The following is a 21,798-nucleotide window of genomic DNA, read 5'->3' on the forward strand; positions in this document are numbered from 1 at the left end:
TCTCCTTTTTCATTTCTAATCCTGTTGATATGAGTCTTCTCCCTGTTTTTCTTGATGAGTCTGGCTAATGGTTTATCAAATTTGTTTATCTTCTCAAAGTACCAGATTGTAGTTTTATTGATCTTGGCTATCATTTCCTTCATTTCTTTTTCATTTATTTCTCATCTGATCTTTATGATTTCTTTCCTTCTGCTAACTTTGGGGTTTTTTTGTTCTTCTTTCTGTAATTGTTAGGTGTAAGGTTAGGTTGTTTATTTGAGATGTTTCTTGTTTCTTGAGGTAGGATTGTATTGCTGTAAACTTCCCTCTTAGAACTGCTTTTGCTGCATCGCATAGGTTTTGGGTCATTGTGTTTTCACTGTCATTTGTTTCTTGGTATTTTTTGATTTCCTCTTTGATTTCTTCAGTGATCTCTTGGTTTTTTAGTAGTGTATTTTTTAGCCTCCATGTGTTTGTATGTTTTACAGTTTTTTTCCTGTAATTGATAACTAGTCTCATAGCGTTGTGGTCAGAAAAGATACTTGATATGATTTCAACTTTCTTAAATTTACCAAGGCTTGATTTGTGACCCAAGATGTGGTCTATCCTGGAGAATGTTCCATGAACACTTGAGAAGAAAGTGTATCTGTTGTTTTTGGTTGGAATGTCTTATAAATATCAATTAAGTCCATCTTGTTTAATGTATCATTTAAAGCTTTTGTTTACTAATTTATTTGCATTTTGGCTTTTCTGTCCATTGGTGAAAGTAGGTGTTAAAGTCCCCTACTATTATTGTGTTACTGTCAATTTCCCCTTTTATGGCTGTTAGCATTTGCCTTATGTATTGAGGTGCTCCTATGTTGGGTGCGTAAATATTTACAATTTTTATATCTTCTTGGATTGATCCCTTGATCATTGTGTAGTGTCCTTCTTTGTCTCTTCTAATAGTCTTTATTTTAAAGTCTATTTTGTCTGATACGAGTATTGCTACTCCAGCTTTCTTTTGATTTCCATTTTCATGGAATATCTTTTTCCATCCCCTCACTTTCAGTCTGTATGTGTCTGAAGTGGGTCTGAAATGGGTCTCTTGTAGACACCATTTATATGGATGTTGTTTTTGTATCCATTCAGCCAGTCTCTGTTTTTTGGTTGGAGCATTTAATCCATTTACATTTAAGGTAATTATCGATATGTATGTTCCTATTTCCATTTTCTTAATTTTTTTGTGTTTGTTATTGTAGGTCTTTTCCTTCTCTTGTGTTTCCTGCCTACAGAAGTTCCTTTAGCATTTGTTGTAAAGCTGGTTTCGTGGTGATGAATTTTCTTAACTTTTGCTTGTTTATAAAGGTTTTAATTTCTCTGTCGAATCGGAATGAGATCCTTGTTGTGTAGCGTAATCTTCATTGTAGGTTTTTCCCTTTCATCACTGTAAGTATATCCTGCCACTCACTTCTGGCTTACAGAGTTTCTGCTGAAAGATCAGCTGTTAACTTTTTGGGGATTCCTTTGTATGTTATTTGTTGCTTTTCCGTTGCTGCTTTTAGTATTTTTTCTTTGTATTTAATTTTTGATAGTTTTATTAATATGTGCCTTGGTGTGTTTCTCCTTGGATTTATCCTGTATGGGACTCTCTGCACTTCCTGGACTTGATTTACTATTTCCTTTCCCGTATTAGGGAAGTTTTCAACTATAATTTCTTCAAATATTTTCTCAGTCCATTTCTTTTCCTTTTCTTCCTCTGGGACCCCTATAATTCGAATGTTGGTGAGTTTAATGTTGCCCCAGAGGTCTCTGAGACTGTCCTCAATTCTTTTCATTCTTTTTCCTTCTCTGTGGTAGTTATTTCCACTATGTTATTTTCCAGGTCACTTATCTGTTCTTCTGGCTCAGTTATTCTGCTACTGATTTCTTCTGGAGAATTTTTAATTTCATTTATTTTGTTGCTCATAATTGTTTGTTTGCTCTTTAGTTCTTCTAGGTCCTTGTTAAACGTTTCCTGTATTTTCTCCATTCTATTTCTAAGATTTTGGATCATCTTTACTATCATTACTCTGAATTCTTTTTCAGGTAGACTGCATATTTCCTCATCATTTTTTTTGGTCTAGTGGGTTTTTACCTTGCTCCTTTATCTGTTGTGTATTTCTCTGTCTTCTCATTTTGCTTAAGTTACTGCATTTGGGGCCTCCTTTTAGTAGGCTGCAGGTTCATAGTTCCCACGATTTTTCGTGTCTGCCCCAGTGGGTAAGGTTGGTTCAGTGGGTTGTGTAGGCTTCCTGGTGGAGGGGACTAAAGCCTGTGTTCTTGTGGATGAGGCTGGAATTTTCTGGTGGGCAGGACTGCATCCAGTTGTGTGTTTTGGGGTGTCTGTGAACTTAGTATGATTTTAGGTAGCCTCTGTGCTAATGGGTGGGATTGTGTTCCTGTGTTGCTAGTTGTTTGGCGTGGGGTTTCCAGCACTTGAGCTTGCTGATCGTTGAGTGGAACTGGGTGTTAATGTTGAGATGGAGATCTCTGGGAGAGCTCTTACCAATTGATATTATGTGGGGCCAGGAGGTCTCTGGTGGAAAAGTGTCCTGAACTTGGCTCTCCCACCTCAGAGGCACAGGCTTGGCACCCGGCCAGAGCACCAAGACCCTGTCAGCCCCACGGCCAGATACATGGGGATTTTCTTGCCTTTTGGGAAGTCTGAGGGCTTCTGACAGCATTCAGTAGGTGTTCTGTAGGAGTTGTTCCACATGTAGATGTATTTTTGATGTATTTGTGGGGAGGAAGTTGATCTCCACATCTTACTTCCCTGCCATCTTGAAGGTCCTATGGTTGAGGCTTTGATATTATTCAGACATGGATTTAAGTTCTGACTTAATAACTTGTGGGTTGTGTGGTCTTGAACAAGGTATGTAACCACCTGGTGCCTCTTTCCTCATCAGTGAAGGTGAGTGAGAGTGTTGTCTACCTGGCAGAGCTGTTTTGAGAACAGATTGGATTGATGAATATAAGGCACCTACTCTTTGTAGGGATTCTATAAATAGTAGATGTTGTTACTATCCTTATTTCCATTCTCTTTTCTCTCTTACTGTTTATCTTAAACACTCCTTCCTTTTCCAATCAGAAATCATGCATTTCCAACCCTGGCTATCTGTTAGCAGCCACTGGACTACTGGGAGTTTCTGGGGAATGGAATATTATGAACTCTCAAAATTTCATTTCATCAGGAACCTTATATCCCTTTGAACAGTGATAAAAGCCTTAATAAGAATAACCACTATTTGGCCCATTAAAATAATACAAAGATAAATGTGAGTTTGCAAAAAAACCCTTAAAGTATAAAGCAAAGAATTGGAGAGTTAAATGGCATGTGAAGAATCTGAAGACATAACACATATTTAAATTTATGATTTTTTATTCTCTCTCTCTATTTATTACAACAGATTCTAAAAGATTGTTCTCATAACAAGACCATTATCCTGAGTAGATTTAAGGACTTTTTTACCAGTATTTTTTCTTGAAATAATTGAGTTTGCTGAAATAAACAATTCAGCTCAATATTTTTCATCTCCCTCTAATACAGATGTATTTGATTCCTATAAATCTGGGTGAAGTCAGTCATGATTTTATTCATATTTGTTTTCCACAGGGTTTATGAGCTATTAAGTCATGTTGCATTTATTATAGATCATGTTTGCTTTTTGGCAAGATAATTTTAACGATTGAGAACAATATTTTAGTACATGTAACACTGGGAAAACAACCAGAAAGGAGAATTGAAGCAAAATGTTCCTTACAATAAATACTTTAAGTAAATAAAATATTCCATTGTGAATCAAGCATACATTTACATATGAAATGTATAAAAATCATTTAGTATTATGCATACTGTTCATTCTTATGGTTCATATATGTATATATATTCCTCTCATATAAGAATATATCTATATCACTTTGTCTTTTTGTTTGTAATATATGTATATATTCCCATTATATCTTTCTTCCAGCCTCAAATATGTGGATATTTTCTTGGTTTTGTGCCATTTTAATTATCTTGGCTGTTGCTGGTGTGGACACAATAGTAAAGACCACACCATATACCAAATTCACGAAGAAGTCTGAGGGAAAAGAGATGCCAAAGGGTCCAAAGCCATCCAGTGGCCAACCTCCAGAAGAAGAAGAAACTCCCTTCACAGAAGCAGCTGAAATGGCAGAACCAACCCCTGACCCCTCAGCTTTCAATTCTGTCTTTGGTGCTGCCACCCTCTTCCCCTCTGAAAACCTCACTCTTGACACGGCTGATTTCTTCTTGAATTGCTGTGATTGTTGTTCATCTGGACCAGGGCAAAAAGGAGAACCTGGAGAGACTGGAAAACCAGGTATTTGAAAATATACGAGGCCCTATATTTCTTACTTGTACATCCTTAGAGTTGAGAGGTGGTGGTTTGGTGGTGGAATTGCCCCAAGGGTTTCTACATTGTCATGTGAATGGGACAAGCCTAGGTGTAACACTGTGACACATGCAATGGGTTCTGTTGCCCAGTGGGGTAGCCAGAGTCCCATGTATGGCTATTCATATTAAAATTAAATGAGATTAAAAATTCAATTCCTCAGTCACACGGGTTCCATTTGAAGTGCTCAGTAGCCACGAGTGGCCAGTGGGCAGCACAGATATAGAGCATTTCCATAATTGCAGAAAGTTCTACTGGATGGTGCTGGTTAGAGCAGAGACTGGCCTACCAACCCTAGCACTGGTGTGTAGTCCTTCCAGTTACACAATCTTTTCATTAATGGCTGATGTAAATAGGGTAAGTGAAAATTCTGTGGTCTGGTAAGAATGTATACTGACTGATGGGGTTTTGGAGTTCTACTTGTAGTTAGGATTAGAAATGGAATGCCTGTGAGGTGGAGAATAAAGGCAGGATTCAGTTCACTTCTCATTGAAATTCTGAGGCAACACAGTCTCCTTGCCCAGCAGTTTTCTCCATTGAACGTCATGGTTAAATATTTCAAAATTTCAGATGTCTTTCATGTATACAGTATGAATATACTCTCACTTTTATTGTAATACAGTTCAGCTTTCACATATCCTACAGCAGAGAATTCAAGGAAAAAGTGAGATCAGAATGTCAATTTCAAATCCACTCTTTCCTGAAAGAATTACATATAAATATTTGTTGTGTCTTGCCTGAAGAATTTAAAGTTATAAAATCAGGAATTCTGCATCCTCATTAAGCTTTTCATTTATTTCATCCCATTTCAGGAAGCTTTTGGGAAATGTGATCAGTGTTTATGTGGAGGTGGTATTGAATGGGAAAGAAGCTGGGCAGGGGTCTGGGGAACCAAGATTTCAGGCTTGCCAAAACATTACTGGAGATCTAATTAGACTAAGAAATTTATATTTACCAGGATTTCTCTTAGTATCATGTCTGGCAAGCTGCTAGCGGGGAGCGGGAGGGGGTCATGTAAACACAGCTGGTTGCTAAACTGTCTTATAAGTCATAGCATCAGGGCTTTTGTCTTACCCAGTGGTGGATTTAGCTGCGCTGTTCTTAGAGCTCAGCTTATTACATACATTAATTAACACACATAGTACATACATCACATTTGTGTTATCTACTGTAATGTGAATAATAAATGTAGACTTTAAAAGTTATGAGCCTAATTTTACAGAGTTTCTGAATGAAAGTGTTTTGAAGTATACAGCTCAGCTCTATCTAATAGCTCGTAAAGGTAAAATTCCATTTGAAATTTTATCTCCAGCTTCTCTCATTAATTCAGTTATATAATAGCTACCTACTATGTGCCAATAACTGTTAAGCACTTTATGTTGTTTCTCATCTTTGTAGAAAATGATTAAAATATTATTACATTTCAGTGCATAATTTAATTGCGTTTCAGAGAGTTTCAGGTAATTCTAGAGGTTATAGCACCTGAGAGTATAGAACCTGGTGTCAAACTCGGTGTGTGCACCCTCCAGCCCCAGCTCTTCCATTAGGTCCAGGCTTCCGATATTTACACTAAACTAACCAAGATGTACACCCTGCCTAGATGGAAGGGGCAGCCTGCCTGCCCCTTGTGCCCTTGCAGGCAGTTGCTGTGTGCTCCCTGTGCGTTTCCCTCATAACCACATTGGGCATTTGGGGGTCGTGAGGAAGGGGGGTCACTGCACAGTGAACTGTAATTGATCATTTTGCTTGCTTCTGCCTCCCCTGCTCTTTGTTCTCCATTCCTTTCCTCTCTGCTCTTCCTTCTTTTTTAGACAGAAGAGCTTAACCACCACTTTGGCTTCTTAAGCTTGCCTTCAGCCTTAACCTCCATTGCATGCAATTTATTAAAGCTTTTCATCTAAACAAATACAGCGTTCTTTCAAAGAGGAAATTCAACAGATTGAAAATAATTTTCTCCATCCCATCAACTTAATTATAATAATTAAGATGAAAGATTACAATTTAATTGAGTGTACTTATTTATATGGTTAACTTTCAAAGAACCTGGCCATAAATTATTCCAATCAAGCTTGAACAGGGCTGGGGTTGCAGGAACGATAACTGTCCTAGGCTTGGGTGTCTGTGTGGCCCAGGCAAGTGGAAGGGACCTGGGCTGCTGGGATGAGTGAGGACACCAGTGAGGTCTGAGTCCTGCACCATCTGCCCCTCCCCTGCCCCTCAGCCTCTTTTACCCTGATCGCTAGCTCCACCCATGGTGCTCTTCTTTCAGTTTCTTAAAAACACCATGGTCTTTTCTACTCTTGTTTTTCCTGAAATACTCATCCATGTTTTTTTTTTTTTCTTTGTCTGAAAATTTCTAATTTGTTCATTGGGTCTTAGCTTAATGACATTTTTTTCCAGGAGGTATCCTCTGATCCCATAAATGAGTTTTTTTTTAAACCACCATCTACAATAGGAACTTTCTCTTTTCTTTACATAACTAACAACAGTGTGGCCATTTCTATTTATTTGTGTGGTTATTTGTTCATGTTTATCTTTCATGGACTCTCAGCTCCATGAGGGAAGGGACTGCTGGAATGTTGATGGCTGATTCCTGACACTTATCAGGATGCTTGGTGTGTAGGGGGACTCAGCAATTTTTCCTGAATGAGTATATAAGTGAAGGAATGGGAAAACCAAAAGTGCTAGGTATTGTGGTTTTACTTCCAATTTGAAAGTGTGGTCCACATGAGGTTAAGAGTCAGATAATCATCTTTTCTTGTTGTTTGATATAGTACTGCTTCTCTGAATCATTTGATCACTGCCATGAATTCAGTGACAAGTACTAATGGGCTCAATTTATCTATTCAGGTAGTGCAAAATTGCAAATCGGACAAAAATATTGTCCTTAGAACTCTGTAATAGTTTATTCTCACCCAGATTTTATCATTAGGATACTGACAGTCATTGGCCTCAATAAAATGACTGATTTTTTTGGAAGTTATGAATTTCAAAAGAGAATATTTCTACCCTGATGGTTTTTAAATCTCATTTCCAGGTTTTAAGGGAGAAGCTGGTGGTATGGGGATCCTAGGGCCACCAGGAGTCACTGGACCCCAAGGTCCAAAAGGCCAGAAAGGAGAGAAGGGTAGGTAATTATATCCATTTCATGTCAAAACTCAAGAGATGTTCTGCATCATTTTTAAGAAGAGCAGCTTGTTAAGTAAATACCAGATTCTTGCAGGTGGATCTATTTTTTAAAATGTAAAAACTTGGTAAAGCATATTGTGAGTTATATTTGATATAAAAATGTGAACTTTATAAATAGCCAATTGAGAAATTTTAAACTTGCCTGATAATATACTCCCCACCCACACACATACCTTTTCTGTTCCTTGTAGTCCACCTGGCTGACTCAGTGACTGGGAGCCACAGGGCATAGACTCTGGGGAAGGGTCCTTTCCTATATACTCCTGTTTGAGTTCTTCTTTATGATGCAAATTAATTTCATACTACATAAAACTAATCAGAGCAGGCAATCCTCTAGAATATTCCATATAGATGGATAGCCTACCTACTAAGGAGGGTGTGACATATCCTTTGGCTTGCTCTCAAATCAGGGGCAGTGTCAACGGTGGGAAGAGAACTGAATTAAAATGGAAGAAGTCAAGCTATTTGCAGTGACCTTGGACCCGTCACTTTACCTCATCTGGAAATTGAGAGGACTAGACTAGATATTTATTTGTACCCTGTTTAAAGAAGATTTGTCATTATGGGGGCTTTCCTAGATCTTTTCCAGCTCAGAAATTCTGTAATTCCATAGATGTATCAGCAAAGAGGCTGCTCTGCTCTGGGAAATCCCTGGTTCTATAAGTGCTTCAAGGTATTGAGGGAAGGTTATAGATTCACTGGGACATTTAGAAATTCCTCAGGGAATACCACCAGCCTGTAGAAATACTATATATCCATCAAGTTAAATGTTTTAGCCTTAGTGTCACGTGTCAAAAGACATAATATCATCTATACATCACCCTCTGCTTGGCTCAGGAACCGCCTAACTCATTTCTGGTAGAACATTCAGTGAAGTAATTACTCAAAAAAGATGCTAAGGTAAGAGAGAGCCACTTCGCACTTGTCAGTTATGCAATTTTCATTCTTGGAAGCATTTAATCCTTTTGTGGCTGAATTATGTTAGCAGAAAGCCCTGTGAAATAAAGATGAGTGATGAACCTCCTCAGTGATTCATACATTTTGAAAGTTAGACTTCTGGAAGTAGAAGGAAACAACAGGGAAGTATTATAAAATGAGGTTCTTAAGAATATGCTTTGATGAAGGACCAAAAGTATAAAATCATTTAGCCAGTCTCTATAAAGTGACAACTGTATTTTCCTTTTACTTCCACTTAACTTGGACTCTTAGTTAAGACTTAAAGTTAAAAAAATAAATGAGTAGAATGACTGTATTTTTTACTCAATCATTATCTGATTGAGTAAATTCATTATAAGCAGTTAAACTCTTTAAATGAACTCGAGAACCAGAATAACTGCAGTGAAGGTCAGGATATGAATATTGACAAGGACTGGTAATAGAATTATTCCTTCACTTCCATTCATAGTTATGTTCTTTCTCTTCAAAGGTATACAGATGTTCTCCTGATGGTCTATGGGTAAATTTCCAATTTTTTTTTTTTTTTGCGGTACGCGGGCCTCTAACTGTTGTGGCCTCTCCCGTTGCGGAGCACAGGCTCCGGACGCGCAGGCTCAGCGGCCATGGCTCACGGGCCTAGCCACTCCGCGGCATGTGGGATCTTCCCGGACCAGGGCACGAACCCGTGTCTCCTCCATCGGCAGGTGGACTCTTAACCACTGTGCCGCACCACCAGGGAAGCCCTAATTTCCAAATTTTAAATGGAATGATAAAGAGGAGCAAGCTACTTAGAAAACTCTGTTGAGCAGCTTATGGTGGGATTTCTCTAGCTAGTCTTATGAAATTTGGCTGAATTGCTTTTCATGACTTTTATTTATGTATTTATTTATTTACAGCCATTGTGCTTTTATTGTAAAATTAATAAATTCTTTATAGTAGATTATTAAATACTGGCATATTTATACAATGGTAATGAGAACCAACAAACAACTATATGCAACAGTATAAATCAATTTTACAAATATAATGTTGAGCAAAAGAATTCAGACACAAAAGATTACATACTATACAATTTCAATTATATAGTGGTCAGTACAAACCCCCCAAAGTCTATGATGCTAAAAGTCAACTGTAGTTACTCTCAAAGGTTAGGCTGTGACAAAAAGGGGACACAATAGAGTCTTCTGGGACACTGATAATATTCTGGTTTCTTACACAACATTGTAAATCAACTATACTTCAATTAAAAAATAAAATAAAAGAGATTAAGAAACTAAAAAAAATTATTTTGGTTTCTTCTTTGAAAAATTTTTATTGGGGTATAGTTGCTGTAAAGTGAATCAGCTATACATATACATATATGCCCTCATTTTTGGATTTCCTTCCCATTTAGGTCACCGCAGAGCATTGAGTAGAGTTCCCTGTGCTTTACAGTACGTTCTCCTTAGTTATCTATTTTATATATAGTATCAATAGTGTATATATGTCAATCCCTATCTCACAATTCATCCTACCCACACCCTTTTCCCCTTTGGTATCCATACGTTTGTTCTCTACGTCTGTGTCTCTATTTCTGCTTTGCAAAGATAATCTATACCATTTTTTAAGAATCCACATATATGGGATAATATATGATATTTGTTTTTCTCTTTCTGCCTTACTTCACTCTGTATGACAGTCTCTAGGTCCATCCACGTCTCTACAAATGACCCAGTTTCATTCCTTTTTATGGCTGAGTAATATTCCATTATATATATGTACCACATCTTCTTTATCCATTCCTCTGTTGATGGACATTTAGGTTGCTTCTATGTCCTGCCTATTGTAAATAGTGCTGCAATGAACATTGGGGTGCATGTCATGTGTCTTTTTGCATTATGGTTTCTCTCAGTATATGCCCAGTAGTGGGATTGCTGGGTCATATGGCAGTTCTATTTTTAGTTTTTTAAGGAACCTCCATACTGTTCTCCATAGTGGTTTTATCAATTTACATTCCCATCAACAGTGCAAGAGGGTTCCCTTTTCTCCACATCCTCTCCAGCATTTATTGTTTGTAGATTTTTTGATGATGGCCATTCTGACTGGTGTGAGGTGATACCTTATTGTAGTTTTGATTTGCATTTCTCTAATAATTACTGATGTTGAGCATCCTTTCATATGTTTGTTGGCAATCTGTATGTCTTCTTTGGAGAAATGTCTGTTTAGGTCTTCTGCCCATTTTTGGATTGGGTTGTTTGTTTTTTTCATATTGAGCTGCATGGGTTGCTTGTATATTTTGGAGGTTAATCCTCTGTCAGTTGCTTCATTTGCAAATATTTTCTCCCATTCTGAGGGTTGTCTTTTGGTCTTGTTAATGGTTTCCTTTGCTGTGTAAAAGCTTTGAAGTTTCATTAGGTCCTTCCCATTTGTTTATTTTTGTTTTTATCTCCATTTCTCTAAGAGGTGGGTCAAAAAGGATCTTTCTGTGATTTATGTCATTGAATGTTTTGCCTATGTTTTCATCTAAGAGTTTTATAGTGTCTGGCCTTACATTTAGATATTTGATCCATTTTGAGTTTATTTTTGTGTATGGTGTTAGGGAGTGTTCTAATTTCATTCTTTTACATGTAGTTGTCCAGTTTTCCCAGCACCACTTATTGAAGAGACTCTCTTTTCTCCACTGTATATTCTTGCCTCCTTTATCAAAAATAAGGTGACTGTAGGTGCATGGGTTTATCTTTGGGCTTTCTATCCTGTTCCATTGATCTATATTTCTGTTTTTGTGCCAGTACCATACTGTCTTGATTACTGTAGCTTTGTAGTATAGTCTGAAGTCAGGGAGCCTGATTCCTCCAACTCCTTTTTTCTTTCTCAAGATAGCTTTGGCTTTGGGGTCTTTTGTGTTTCCATACAAATTGTAAAAAATTTTTGTTCTAGTTCTGTGAAAAATGCCATTGGTAATTTGATAGGGATTGCATTGAATCTGTAGATTGCTTTGGGTATTATAGTCATTTTCACAATATTCATTCTTCCAATTCAAGAACATGGTATATCTCTCCATCTGTTTGTGTCTTTTTTTATTTCTTTCATCAGTATCTTATAGTTTTCTGAGTACAGGTCTTTTGCCTCCTTAGGTAGGTTTATTCCTAGATATTTTATTCTTTTTTTTGCAATGGTGAATGAAATTGTTTCCTTAATTTCTCTTTCTGATCTTTCATTGTTAGTGTATAGGAATGCAAGAGATTTCTGTGTATTAATTTTGTATCGTGCAACTTTACTAAATTCATTGATTAGCTCTAGTAGTTTTCTAGTGGCATCTTTAGGATTCTCTATGTATATTATCATGTAATCTGCAAAGAGTTACAGTTTTACATATTCTTTTCCAGTTTGTATTCCTTTTATTTCTTTTTCTTCTCTGATTGCTGTGGCTAGGACTTCCAAAACTATGTTGTCTAATAGTGATGAGAGTGGGCACCCTTGTCTTGTTCCTGATCTTGGAGGAAATGCTTTCAGTTTTTCACCATTGAGAATAATGCTTGATGTGGGTTTTTCATATATGGCCTTTATTGTGTTGAGGTAAGTTCCCTCTATGCCCACATTCTGGAGAGTTTTTTTTTATCTTAAATGGGTGTTGAATTTTGTCAAAAGCTCTTTGCACATCTCTTGAGATGATCATGTGGTTTTTGTCCTTCAATTTGTTAATATGGTGTATCACATTGATTGATTTGCATGTATTTAAGAGTCCTTGCATCCCTGGGATAAATCCTACTTGATCATGGCATGTGGTCCTTTTAATGTGTTGTTGGATTCGGTTTGCTAGTATTTTGTTCAGGATTTTTGCGTTTATGTTCATCAGTGATATTGGCCTGTAATTTTCTTTTTTTGTGGGATATCTTTGTCTGGTTTTGATATCATGGTGGTGGTGGCCTCATAGAATGAGTTTGGGAGTGTTCCTCCCTCTGCAATTTTTGGGAAGAGTTTGAGAAGGATAGGTGTTAGCTCTTCTCTAAAATTTGATAGAATTCACCTGTGAAGTCATCTGGTCTTGGACTTTTGTTTGTTGGAAGATTTTTAATCACAGTTTCAATTTCATTACTTGTGATTGGTCTGTTTATATTTTCTATTTCTTCCTGGTTCAGTCTTGGAAGGTTATGCCTTTCTAAGAATTTGTCCGTTTCTTCCAAGTTGTCCATTTTATTGGCATAGAGTTGCTTACAAAGGATCTCTTATGATCCTTTGTGTTTCTGCAATGTCAGTTGTAACTCGTCCTTTTCAATTTCTAATTTTATTGATTTGAGTCCTCTCCCTTTTTTTCTTGATGAGTCTGCCTAAAGTTTTATCAATTTGGTTTATCTTCTCAAAGAACCATCTTTTAGTTTCATTGATCTTTGCTGTTGTTTTCTTTGTTTCTATTTCATTTGTTTCCTTCTACTAACTTTTTTTTTTTTGTTCTTCTTTCTCTAGTTGCTTTAAGTGTAAGGTTAGGTTGTTTATTTGAGATTTTTCTTGTTTCTTGAGGTAGGATTCTATTACTTTAAACTTCCCTCTTAGAACTGCTTTTGCTGCCTCTCATAGGTTTTGGTTCATCGTGTTTTTATTGTCATTTGTTTCTAGGTATTTTAAATTTTTATTTATTTATTTTTGGCTGTGTTGGGTCTTCACTGCTGCATGCAGGCTTTGTCTAGTTGTGGCGAGCAGGGGCTACTCTTCATTGCAGTGCACGGGCTTCTCATTGTGGTGGCTCCTCTTGTTGTGGCTCTAGGCGCATGGGCTTCAGTTGTTGTGGCACACAGGCTCAGTAGTTGTGGCTCGTGGGCTGTAGCGTGCAGGCTCAGTAGTTGTGGTGCACAGGCTTAGTTGCTCTGTGGCATGTGAGATCTTCCCAGACCAGGGCTTGAACCTGTGTCCCCTGCATTGGCAGGTGGATACTTAACCACTGTGCCACCAGGAGCCCCCTCTTGGTGTTTTTTGATTTCTTCTTTGATTTCTTCTGTGATCTCTTCGTTGTTTAGTAGCATATTGTTTTCCCTCCAAGTGTTTGTGTTTTTTTACTGTTTTTTTCCCTGTAATTGATTTCTAATCTCATAGCCTTGTGGTCAGAAAAGATGCTTGATATGATTTCAATTTTCTTAAATTTACCGAGGCTTGATTTGTGATCCAAGATGTGATCTATCCTGGAGAATGTTCCACGTACACTTGAGAATAAAGTGTATTCTGCTGCTTTTGGATGGAATGTCCTATAAATATCAACTAAGTCTACCTGGTCTAATGTGTCATTTAAAGCTTGTGTTACCTTATTAATTTTTTGTCTGGATATCTATCCATTGATATAAGTGGAGTGTTAAAGTCCCCACTATTATTGTGTTACTGTCAATTTCCTCTTTTATGGCTGTTAGCATTTGCCTTATGTATAGAGGTGCTTCTATGTTGGGTGCATAAATATTTACTCTTGTTATATCTTCTTCTTGGATTGACCCCTTGATCATTATGTAGTGTCCTTCTTTGTCTCTTGTAATAATCTTTATTTTAAAGTCTATATTTTCTGATATGAATATTTCTACTGCAGCTTTCTTTTGATTTCCATTTGCATGGAATATCTTTCTCCATCCTCTCACTTTCAGTCTGTATGTGTCCCTAGGTCTGAAGTTGGTCTCTTGTAGACAGCATATACATGGGTCTTATTTTTGTATGCATTCAGCCAATCTGTGTCTTTTGGTTGGAGCATTTAATCCATTTACATTTAAGGTAATTATCAGTATGTATGTTCCTATTACCATTTTCTTAATTTTTGGGGGTTTGTTTTTGTAGTCTTTTTCTTCTCTTGTGCTTCCTGCCTAGAAAAGTTCATTTAGCATTTGTTGTAAAGCTGGTTTTGTGGTGCTGAATTCTCTTAGCTTTGCTTTTCTGTAGAGCTTTTGATTTCTCCATCAAATCTGAATGAGATCCTTGCCAGGTAGAGTAATCTTGGTTGTAGATTTTACCCTTTTATCACTTTAAATATATCCTGTCACTCCCTTAGGGCCTGCAGAGTTTCTGCTGAAAAAGCAGCTGATAACCTTATGGGAATTCCCTTGTATGTTATTTGTTGCTTTTCCCTTGCTGCTTTTAGTATTTTTTCTTTGTGTTTAATTTTTGTTAGTTTGATTGATATGTGTCTCAGCCTGTTTCTCCTTGGATTTATCCTGTATGGGACTGTCTGTGCTTCCTGGACTTGATTGACTATTTCCTTTCCCATGTTAGAGAAGTTTTTTACTATAATCTCTTCAAATATTTTTCTCAGACACTTTCTCTACTTCTTCTGGGATCCCTATAATTTGAACATTGGTGCCTTTAATGTTGTCCCAGAGGTCTCTGAGACTGTCCTCATTTCTTTTCATTCTTTTTTCTTTATTTTGCTCCATGGCAGTTATTTCCACCATCGTATCTTCCAGGTCACTTATCTGTTCTTCTTCCTCAGTAATTCTGCTATTGATTCCTTCGAGTTTATTTTTAATTTCAGTTATTGTGTTGTTCATCACAGTTTGTTTGTTCTTTAGTTCTTCTAGGCCCTTGTTAAACATTTCTGTTTAACAGAATTGGATCATCTTTACTGTTATTACTCTGAATTCTTTTCCAGGTAGACTGCCTATTTCCTCTTCATTTATTTGGTCTTGTGGGTTTTTACCTTGCTCCTTCTTCTGCAACATATTTCTCAGTCTTCTCATTTTGTCTAACATACTGTGTTTGAGGTCTTCTTTCCACAGGCTGAAGTGTCATAGTTCCTCTTGCTTCTTGTGTCTGCCCTTGGTGGGTGAGGTTGGTCCAGTGGCTTGTGTAGGCTTCCTGGTGGGAGGGACTGGTGCCTGTGTTCTACTGGGTGGAGCTGGATCTTTTCCTTCTGATGAGCAGGGCCATGTCAGGTGGTGTGTCTTGGGGTGTCTGTGAGCTTAGCACAACTTTAGGCAGCCTGTCTGCTGATAGGTGGTTTTGTGTTCCTGTCTTGCTTGTTGTTTGCTGTGAGGCATCCAGCACTAGAGCCTGCAGGCAGTTGGGTAGAGCCATGTCTTGTATTCAAGATGCAGACCTCTGGGAGAGGTCTCATCAATTAACATTCCTTGGGGTCAGGAATTCTCTGGCAGTCCAGCATCCTGGACTCAGTGCTCCCTTCCCCAAGGCTCCGGCCTGACCCCCGGCTGGGGAACCAAGACCCCACAAGCCACACATCACAGCAATAAAGGGAAAAAAAGTGGTGGGGGGAGAAAACAAAGGAAAACAAAAAGAGAAACAAAACCCAAGAGAAATAGCAAATACAGAAACAAATAGCAAAAACAGCAATAAAACCAAAAAACAAACAAAACTCCAAATGGTAAAAGCAAAACCAACCAAACAAAAATGAAAACAAACTCATGCACACACAAAAAGAAACAAAAACAAAACCAAAGAAAACAAAATCCAAGAGAACAACCAGACAAACAGAACCCCAACATGAAATCAAACAATTAAAAACAAAACTAACACAAACAGAAAACAAAAAACAAAACTAAAACAGAATGCAAACTGAAGAATAAAGCAAACAAAAACAGACACACAAAAACAATTAAAAAAGGATTAAAAGAAAAAACAGAAAGAGGGAAAAAAGATAAAAACAAAATAGAACAAAGAAAAGGAAAAAAACAGAACAATTAAAAATAAAAACAAAAAAATTAACAAAATTATAAAAAGGAAGAAAAAAAACCAGAGAAAAACCAAACAAACCTAAAACCCCCCAAAATACTAAATAAAAATAATAATTACAAAAAACAAAGCCAGCAACAGAACAAATCAAAACATAATAATAATAATAGTAATAATAATATTTTCCTGGGGTCTCAGCTGTCATTGTGCTAGCCCCTGCTCTGAGCCACAGCCCACCTCCACCTCCCCAGTAGGCCCTCCAGTGCCTCTAGGTTGGTCTCTCGACCTGCTGTGGGCACTGTGAGGACAGGTCAGACTCTGATCTGGCCCAGCTTATGCGTGTGCTTGCCCCCAAAGTCCACAGCTACCAGAGCTAGACCAGTTTCATTTGTGGGAACACTCATTGTCCATTCAGATCCATAGATGCAGGGTCTACGAAGCTGATCACAGGGCCTTAATGTGTAGCTTGTGCAACTGATGGAAAGATTTTTGTTCCTCTTCCTTAGTCACCCTGCCCCTGGGGCTCAACTGTGATTTTAGCCCCACTTCTGCATGTGGGCCACCCACAGGATTCTGCTCCCTAGGCTGCCCTGGAGCACTTGGGCCTGCCCCAGTGAGGACAGGGCGTGGAGGTGGCATGGCTGCCTGGGTCGCAGGAGCTCCAGTGGCGACAGATGTGCAGGGAAGTGGCAGCCACAGGCACAAGATATCTGGCCTAGTGTGAGCGTTTTCTAGTGCCCAGTGGCAGGTGCGCGAGGGCCAGCCCTGTCAGGGCCCTCTCCTAGCACCTGCGGGGATGGGCAGGGGCTGGTGCGTGGGGAGAGAGGCTGCAGCGGTGGCTGCATCCCCTGCATGTCACTCAACAGTGGTGCCTTGCTTCCATGGCAGTCCAGGTTTCCTCTACAGGCATTCCCAGTTGCATATTTCCTCCCTCCCATCCCCATCGGCTGTCTCCTTGCAGCCAACAATAGTACTCCTCCTGGGTTTGTACTCCAATCCCCATGCTCCAGCTCCCACTGCCGTGCGCACCAGTGGACGCATGTCCCAGTGTGGGGCATGCAGTGCTGTTGCATGGACTGTCTGTGTAGGTCTCACTCTGTGCTCTCTGCCACAGACTGGCCGTTCCACCCTCCTCTGACAGCCTCAGGTGCTTCCCTTCTGTCCCAACCAATTTCTCTGTTGGTGAGGGGGCTTCCCCAGATGTGGGAACCTCTCTTCTGCTTCAGCTCCCCAACTGGGGAGCAGGTTCCATCCCATTTCCTCTCCTCTTCTTTCTCCCTTTCTTTCATCCTGCCTGGTTATGCAGGCATCTTTATTGTCCTTTCTGGTGTCCAAGGTCTTCTACTAGTGTTCAGCCCGTATTCTGTGAGAATTGTTGCATCTGTAGATGTATTCTTTTTTTTTTTTTTTCACGGTACGCAGGCCTCTCACTGTTGTGGCCTCTCCCGCTGTGGAGCACAGGCTCCGGACGTGCAGGCTCAGCGGCCATGGCTCATGGGCCCAGCTGCTCTGCAGCATGTGGGATCTTCCCGGACCGGGGCATGAACCCGCGTCCCCTGCATCGGCAGGCGGACTCTCAACCACTGCGCCATCAGGGAAGCCCTGTGGATGTATTCTTGATGCATTTGTGGAGAGAGATGAACTCCATGTCCTCCTACTCCTCCGCCATCTTGAAAAGCCCCCTCCTCTCATGACTTTTAAGTTGACTTAGGGTTTCCTTTTCCCTGGAAAAAGTGAAACAAAATATGTTGGTTATATCATAAATAATATGGCTGGTAAGTTGATGCCAACCAATATTATATACAGTTATGTTTGACTCTGTACAGATTGCTAAACTTTTTCATACCTCAGTTTCTTTTGTGATGAAAGTGGTGACAAAAATATGTGCTCTACCTTTCTTGATGGGAGATGCTACAAACTTTTGTAAATGAAAAATATTCCAATTGATGAAATGTGCTCTGTTATGTGAGCCTCCCTGTTATATGAGAGGCTGTTTTATTATCAAATAAAAATTAATATTAAACTAAAAGCTTGAAATTTAAAAATTCATGTTAAGAGCTTGGAACATTACCTGGTGCAAAGTAAGTGCTCAATGAGAGTTAGGTATTATTGTTCCTGTTATTTTTGCTATTATTAGTTACAATTAAAATAAATCTAGAGTGGCTGTACTGTAACAGGATGGGCCTTTGGCCAGGCCCAGTATAAAAGTCCATTTTGTGGTAATATGGCAAATATCTAAAAGCCCAGATATTTTTATTTTTTCAAACATGAATTTTCACAGCTTTATAATTGCCCAAAGAGTATATGAAAAAATTTCCAAACAAAATGAAAATTAGCTTTTCCTTGGTGCTTTATGTATATCAAGGACAATATTTTTTATCCTGTGTGAGTTTTTTTTTTTTTTTTTTTTTGCGGTACACGGGCCTTCCACTGCTGCGGCCTCTCCTGTTGTGGAGCGCAGGCTCAGCAGCCATGGCTCATGGGCCCAGCTGCTCCGCGGCATGTGGGATCCTCCTGGACCGGGGCACGAACCCGTGTCCCCTGCATCGGCAGGCGGACTCTCAACCACTGCGCCACCAGGGAAGCCCCCTGTGTGGGTTTTTATCATGAATAGTTTTAGCTGACTGCAGAGTGTTGTGCTCTGTGTTTTAGCTTATATGGTGCACGGTACGATCTCTCACACATTGTGAGGGATATAAAAAAAGAGGACCTTTTAACTGTCGTTCAGAATTCGGTATAAGAAGAGCACAAACACAGATATACATAATGTAAGGCAGAATGTCATAGGTTTTGTAAGAGATTTGAAGAGCTACAAGAATGCTGAGGGAAAAGCTGAAATCTGTTTGAAGAGATTTGGCACTACCTCCAAATATACTTTAAATGGTTCACCATCAATTGGAATAAAATATTCCTAATGTTGCTCAATAAATTCTTTTTCCATATTGTTTTACCTTTACACATTTTGGTAAAGGAAGCATTAGAATGTGACACAGTTGTGAAATGGGTGTTTGTTATATCATAGCTAATATAGTTAGAAAAAAGTTAATCTTGGTATCATTTTAGGACTTAAGGGAGAACGTGGGGAGCAAGGAACAAATGGAGTTCCAGGATACCCAGGAAAACCTGGAGTACCAGGTAGTGTATAAAGTATATCTACTGTGTGTAGTCACGTGTGCAGTATGGCCCTTTTTCTTCCTGTTTGTATTTAAAGTTATCAGGGAGGTAAGATGGAAATATCAATTAGTAATAATCTTCTAATAATTTAGTGTACTGATTGGATGGAGTGTTATCAGCACTAGTGTAGGAGTCTGGAAGTGGTAAAAGTATCTGAACTCTGCACCTCTTTCTCGCTGTCCTTGGGAAAAAGATCTCTAAATCTTTCTGGGTTGCAGGTGTTTTGCCTGTAAGATTTTGGGTTTGGATGGACAATATGGAGATTTAGGAGAATAGCTGGGTTGGGCCAAAATGCAAAGTATAATGGAACACAACGGGCAACTATAGTTCTAATATTCTTCATCATCTTAAAAGTCAAACAAACAGACAAACTAGATATATAAGATCTAAATATAAGCTGTTGCTTCTCAGTAGCATTAAATCTTTCCTTTATGAGGGAGTCGCTTGATTTGAATGGCTCAGTGTAAGAATCTCCTCTGCATGGCCATTGCTCAGGCAAGAAGCAGGTTTCCAGCTCCAGTTAAGAGGTTTTGTTTCATTTTGTGAGCTCTCTGATAATAGCATAATGGTCATACCATATGGGAGCCTTAACCATTATTTTAATTTTTCCATTTCAGGTGGACTTGGTCCTAAGGGGGATAGAGGAAATATTGGCCTGGCAGGAGTGAAAGGACAAAAAGGCTCGAAGGGGGACACGTGTGCCAATGGTACCAAAGGAGATAAAGGAGACCGAGGGGCTGTGGGTGCACCAGGCTTGAATGGAGAGCCTGGGGCCAAGGGAGACAAGGGGGAGATGGGGGATAAGGGCTACTGTGGAGATTCTGGGGAGAGGGGGGGAAAAGGAGAAAAAGGCGAGGAGGGCATGAAAGGAGAAAAAGGTAGCAAAGGAGATATTGGAATGGAAGGGAAAAGTGGTTCAGACGGGCTGCCTGGGCCCCAAGGTGATCCAGGAGTTAAAGGAGAAAAGGGAGAGTTGGGTCCTCCTGGTCTTGTGGGACCTGCAGGGCCAAAGGGTGAACTTGGGAGCAAAGGGGTCCGAGGGTCTATTGGGAAGAAGGGCTCTCGGGGCCTCAAGGGCTCCAAGGGGGAGGTGGCCAGAGTCCCACAGTCAGCTTTCAGTGCTGCTTTATCCAAGCCTTTCCCCCCTCCAAATGCCCCTATCAAGTTTGACAAGGTTCTCTATAACGACCAAGGGAACTACAGCCCTGTCACTGGGAAATTTAACTGTAGTATTCCTGGGGCATATGTTTTTTCCTACCACGTCACCGTGAGGGGCCGACCTGCTCAGATCAGCCTGGTGGCCTGGAATAGGAAGCAGTTCAAGTCCAGAGAAACGCTCTATGGTCATGAAATAGACCAGGCCTCTCTCCTCATCATCTTGAAATTAAAAGCAGGGGACCAAGTCTGGCTGGAAGTTTCAAAAGATTGGAATGGGGTGTATGTCAGTGCTGAGGATGATAGCATTTTTACTGGGTTCCTTTTGTACCCAGAGGAAAACCCTGGCATTTCACCATAAACTTGTATCTTCAACACTGTAGTTTGGGTTTAGTGGAATAAGTCAGGTAACATTGGGTAGTGCTATTGAAAAAAGTAAGCTTCATTTTTTTTCATGATTATAAAAATAATACAGAAAAATTAAGAAAAAATTATATCACCTAGAGTCAATAATTCCTATTTTAGAACATCACCTTTAAAAAATATTTATATGTATTTGAGAGCATGTGTCTATTAATTTTGTAGCTAGCTTTTTTCATTTAGCATTATAATGGCATTTCTCAAGCCCTTTAAATAATATTTGTATACAAAAATATGAATGAAATTTGTAATAAATAAATATATTCTTACTAAATATTTTCTGTCTCATAAAAATGTGTGTAACTCTTTTCAGTGTGAATGTGAGGCTAACAGCTGACATATGATGGGTAGGTATTTCTCAAAAGTTTCTAATTCCCACAAAATAGAACTATTCCCATGTTAGTTTAATTCAGGGAGAATACACAGAAAGAATAGTAAAGACTAGCTAAAGTATTTTTAAGATCAATCAGTGTGTAAGGGTTTGCTCATAAAAAACCTGTATTATATGGACTTGTGTGTTGGGTAAAAGGTAAAAAGAAAGTTGATATAGATATTGCTTCATCATAGCAAAGATCCAGCGATTCATCTAATTATTGTGCTTAGAAGAACTGAATGTCCCCCAAAGATTTCATAGTAAAATTAAATCATTATTGATCTAAAGTTTCAGCCCTTTCTTCATGGAAGAACACTTAATTTGGATAAATTCTTTGGCTTCATTATCATCATCTCTAAAATAATTAATTCTAGTTATTCAGTGATAACATTGCTGTAACAGGTGGGTATTTGGGAATTCACTTGCAATGTGAATATTTAAAGCTGTGAATATATAATAACTCAACAGCCTCATTTATTAAGAAGTGAATTTGTTGACTCTAAA

General features: G+C 38.9%; 1 protein-coding gene across 1 annotated transcript; it reads left to right on the forward strand.

Moving 5' to 3' along the window:
• Positions 1-648: 648 nt before the first annotated feature.
• Positions 649-21,191, forward strand: OTOL1 (otolin 1). The gene is made up of 4 exons (XM_033412255.2): positions 649-4,343; positions 7,453-7,542; positions 19,236-19,307; positions 19,964-21,191. The coding sequence occupies exons 1-4, from the start codon at positions 3,980-3,982 to the stop codon at positions 20,860-20,862; spliced, it is 1,425 nt and encodes a 474-aa protein (XP_033268146.1). The 5' UTR covers positions 649-3,979; the 3' UTR covers positions 20,863-21,191.
• Positions 21,192-21,798: the final 607 nt, after the last annotated feature.

The sequence above is a fragment of the Orcinus orca genome, chromosome 5 (assembly GCF_937001465.1).
Source record: "Orcinus orca chromosome 5, mOrcOrc1.1, whole genome shotgun sequence".
NCBI lineage: Eukaryota > Metazoa > Chordata > Mammalia > Artiodactyla > Delphinidae > Orcinus > Orcinus orca.

Bases quoted from the DNA above. Each gene is read 5' to 3' on its own strand.
- OTOL1 (XM_033412255.2), top strand. From the start codon at position 3,980: ATGTGGATATTTTCTTGGTTTTGTGCCATTTTAATTATCTTGGCTGTT. The intron at 4,344-7,452 runs GTATTTGAAAAT...TCTCATTTCCAG, and splicing joins TGGAGAGACTGGAAAACCAG to GTTTTAAGGGAGAAGCTGGT. The intron at 19,308-19,963 runs GTAGTGTATAAA...TTTCCATTTCAG, and splicing joins AGGAAAACCTGGAGTACCAG to GTGGACTTGGTCCTAAGGGG.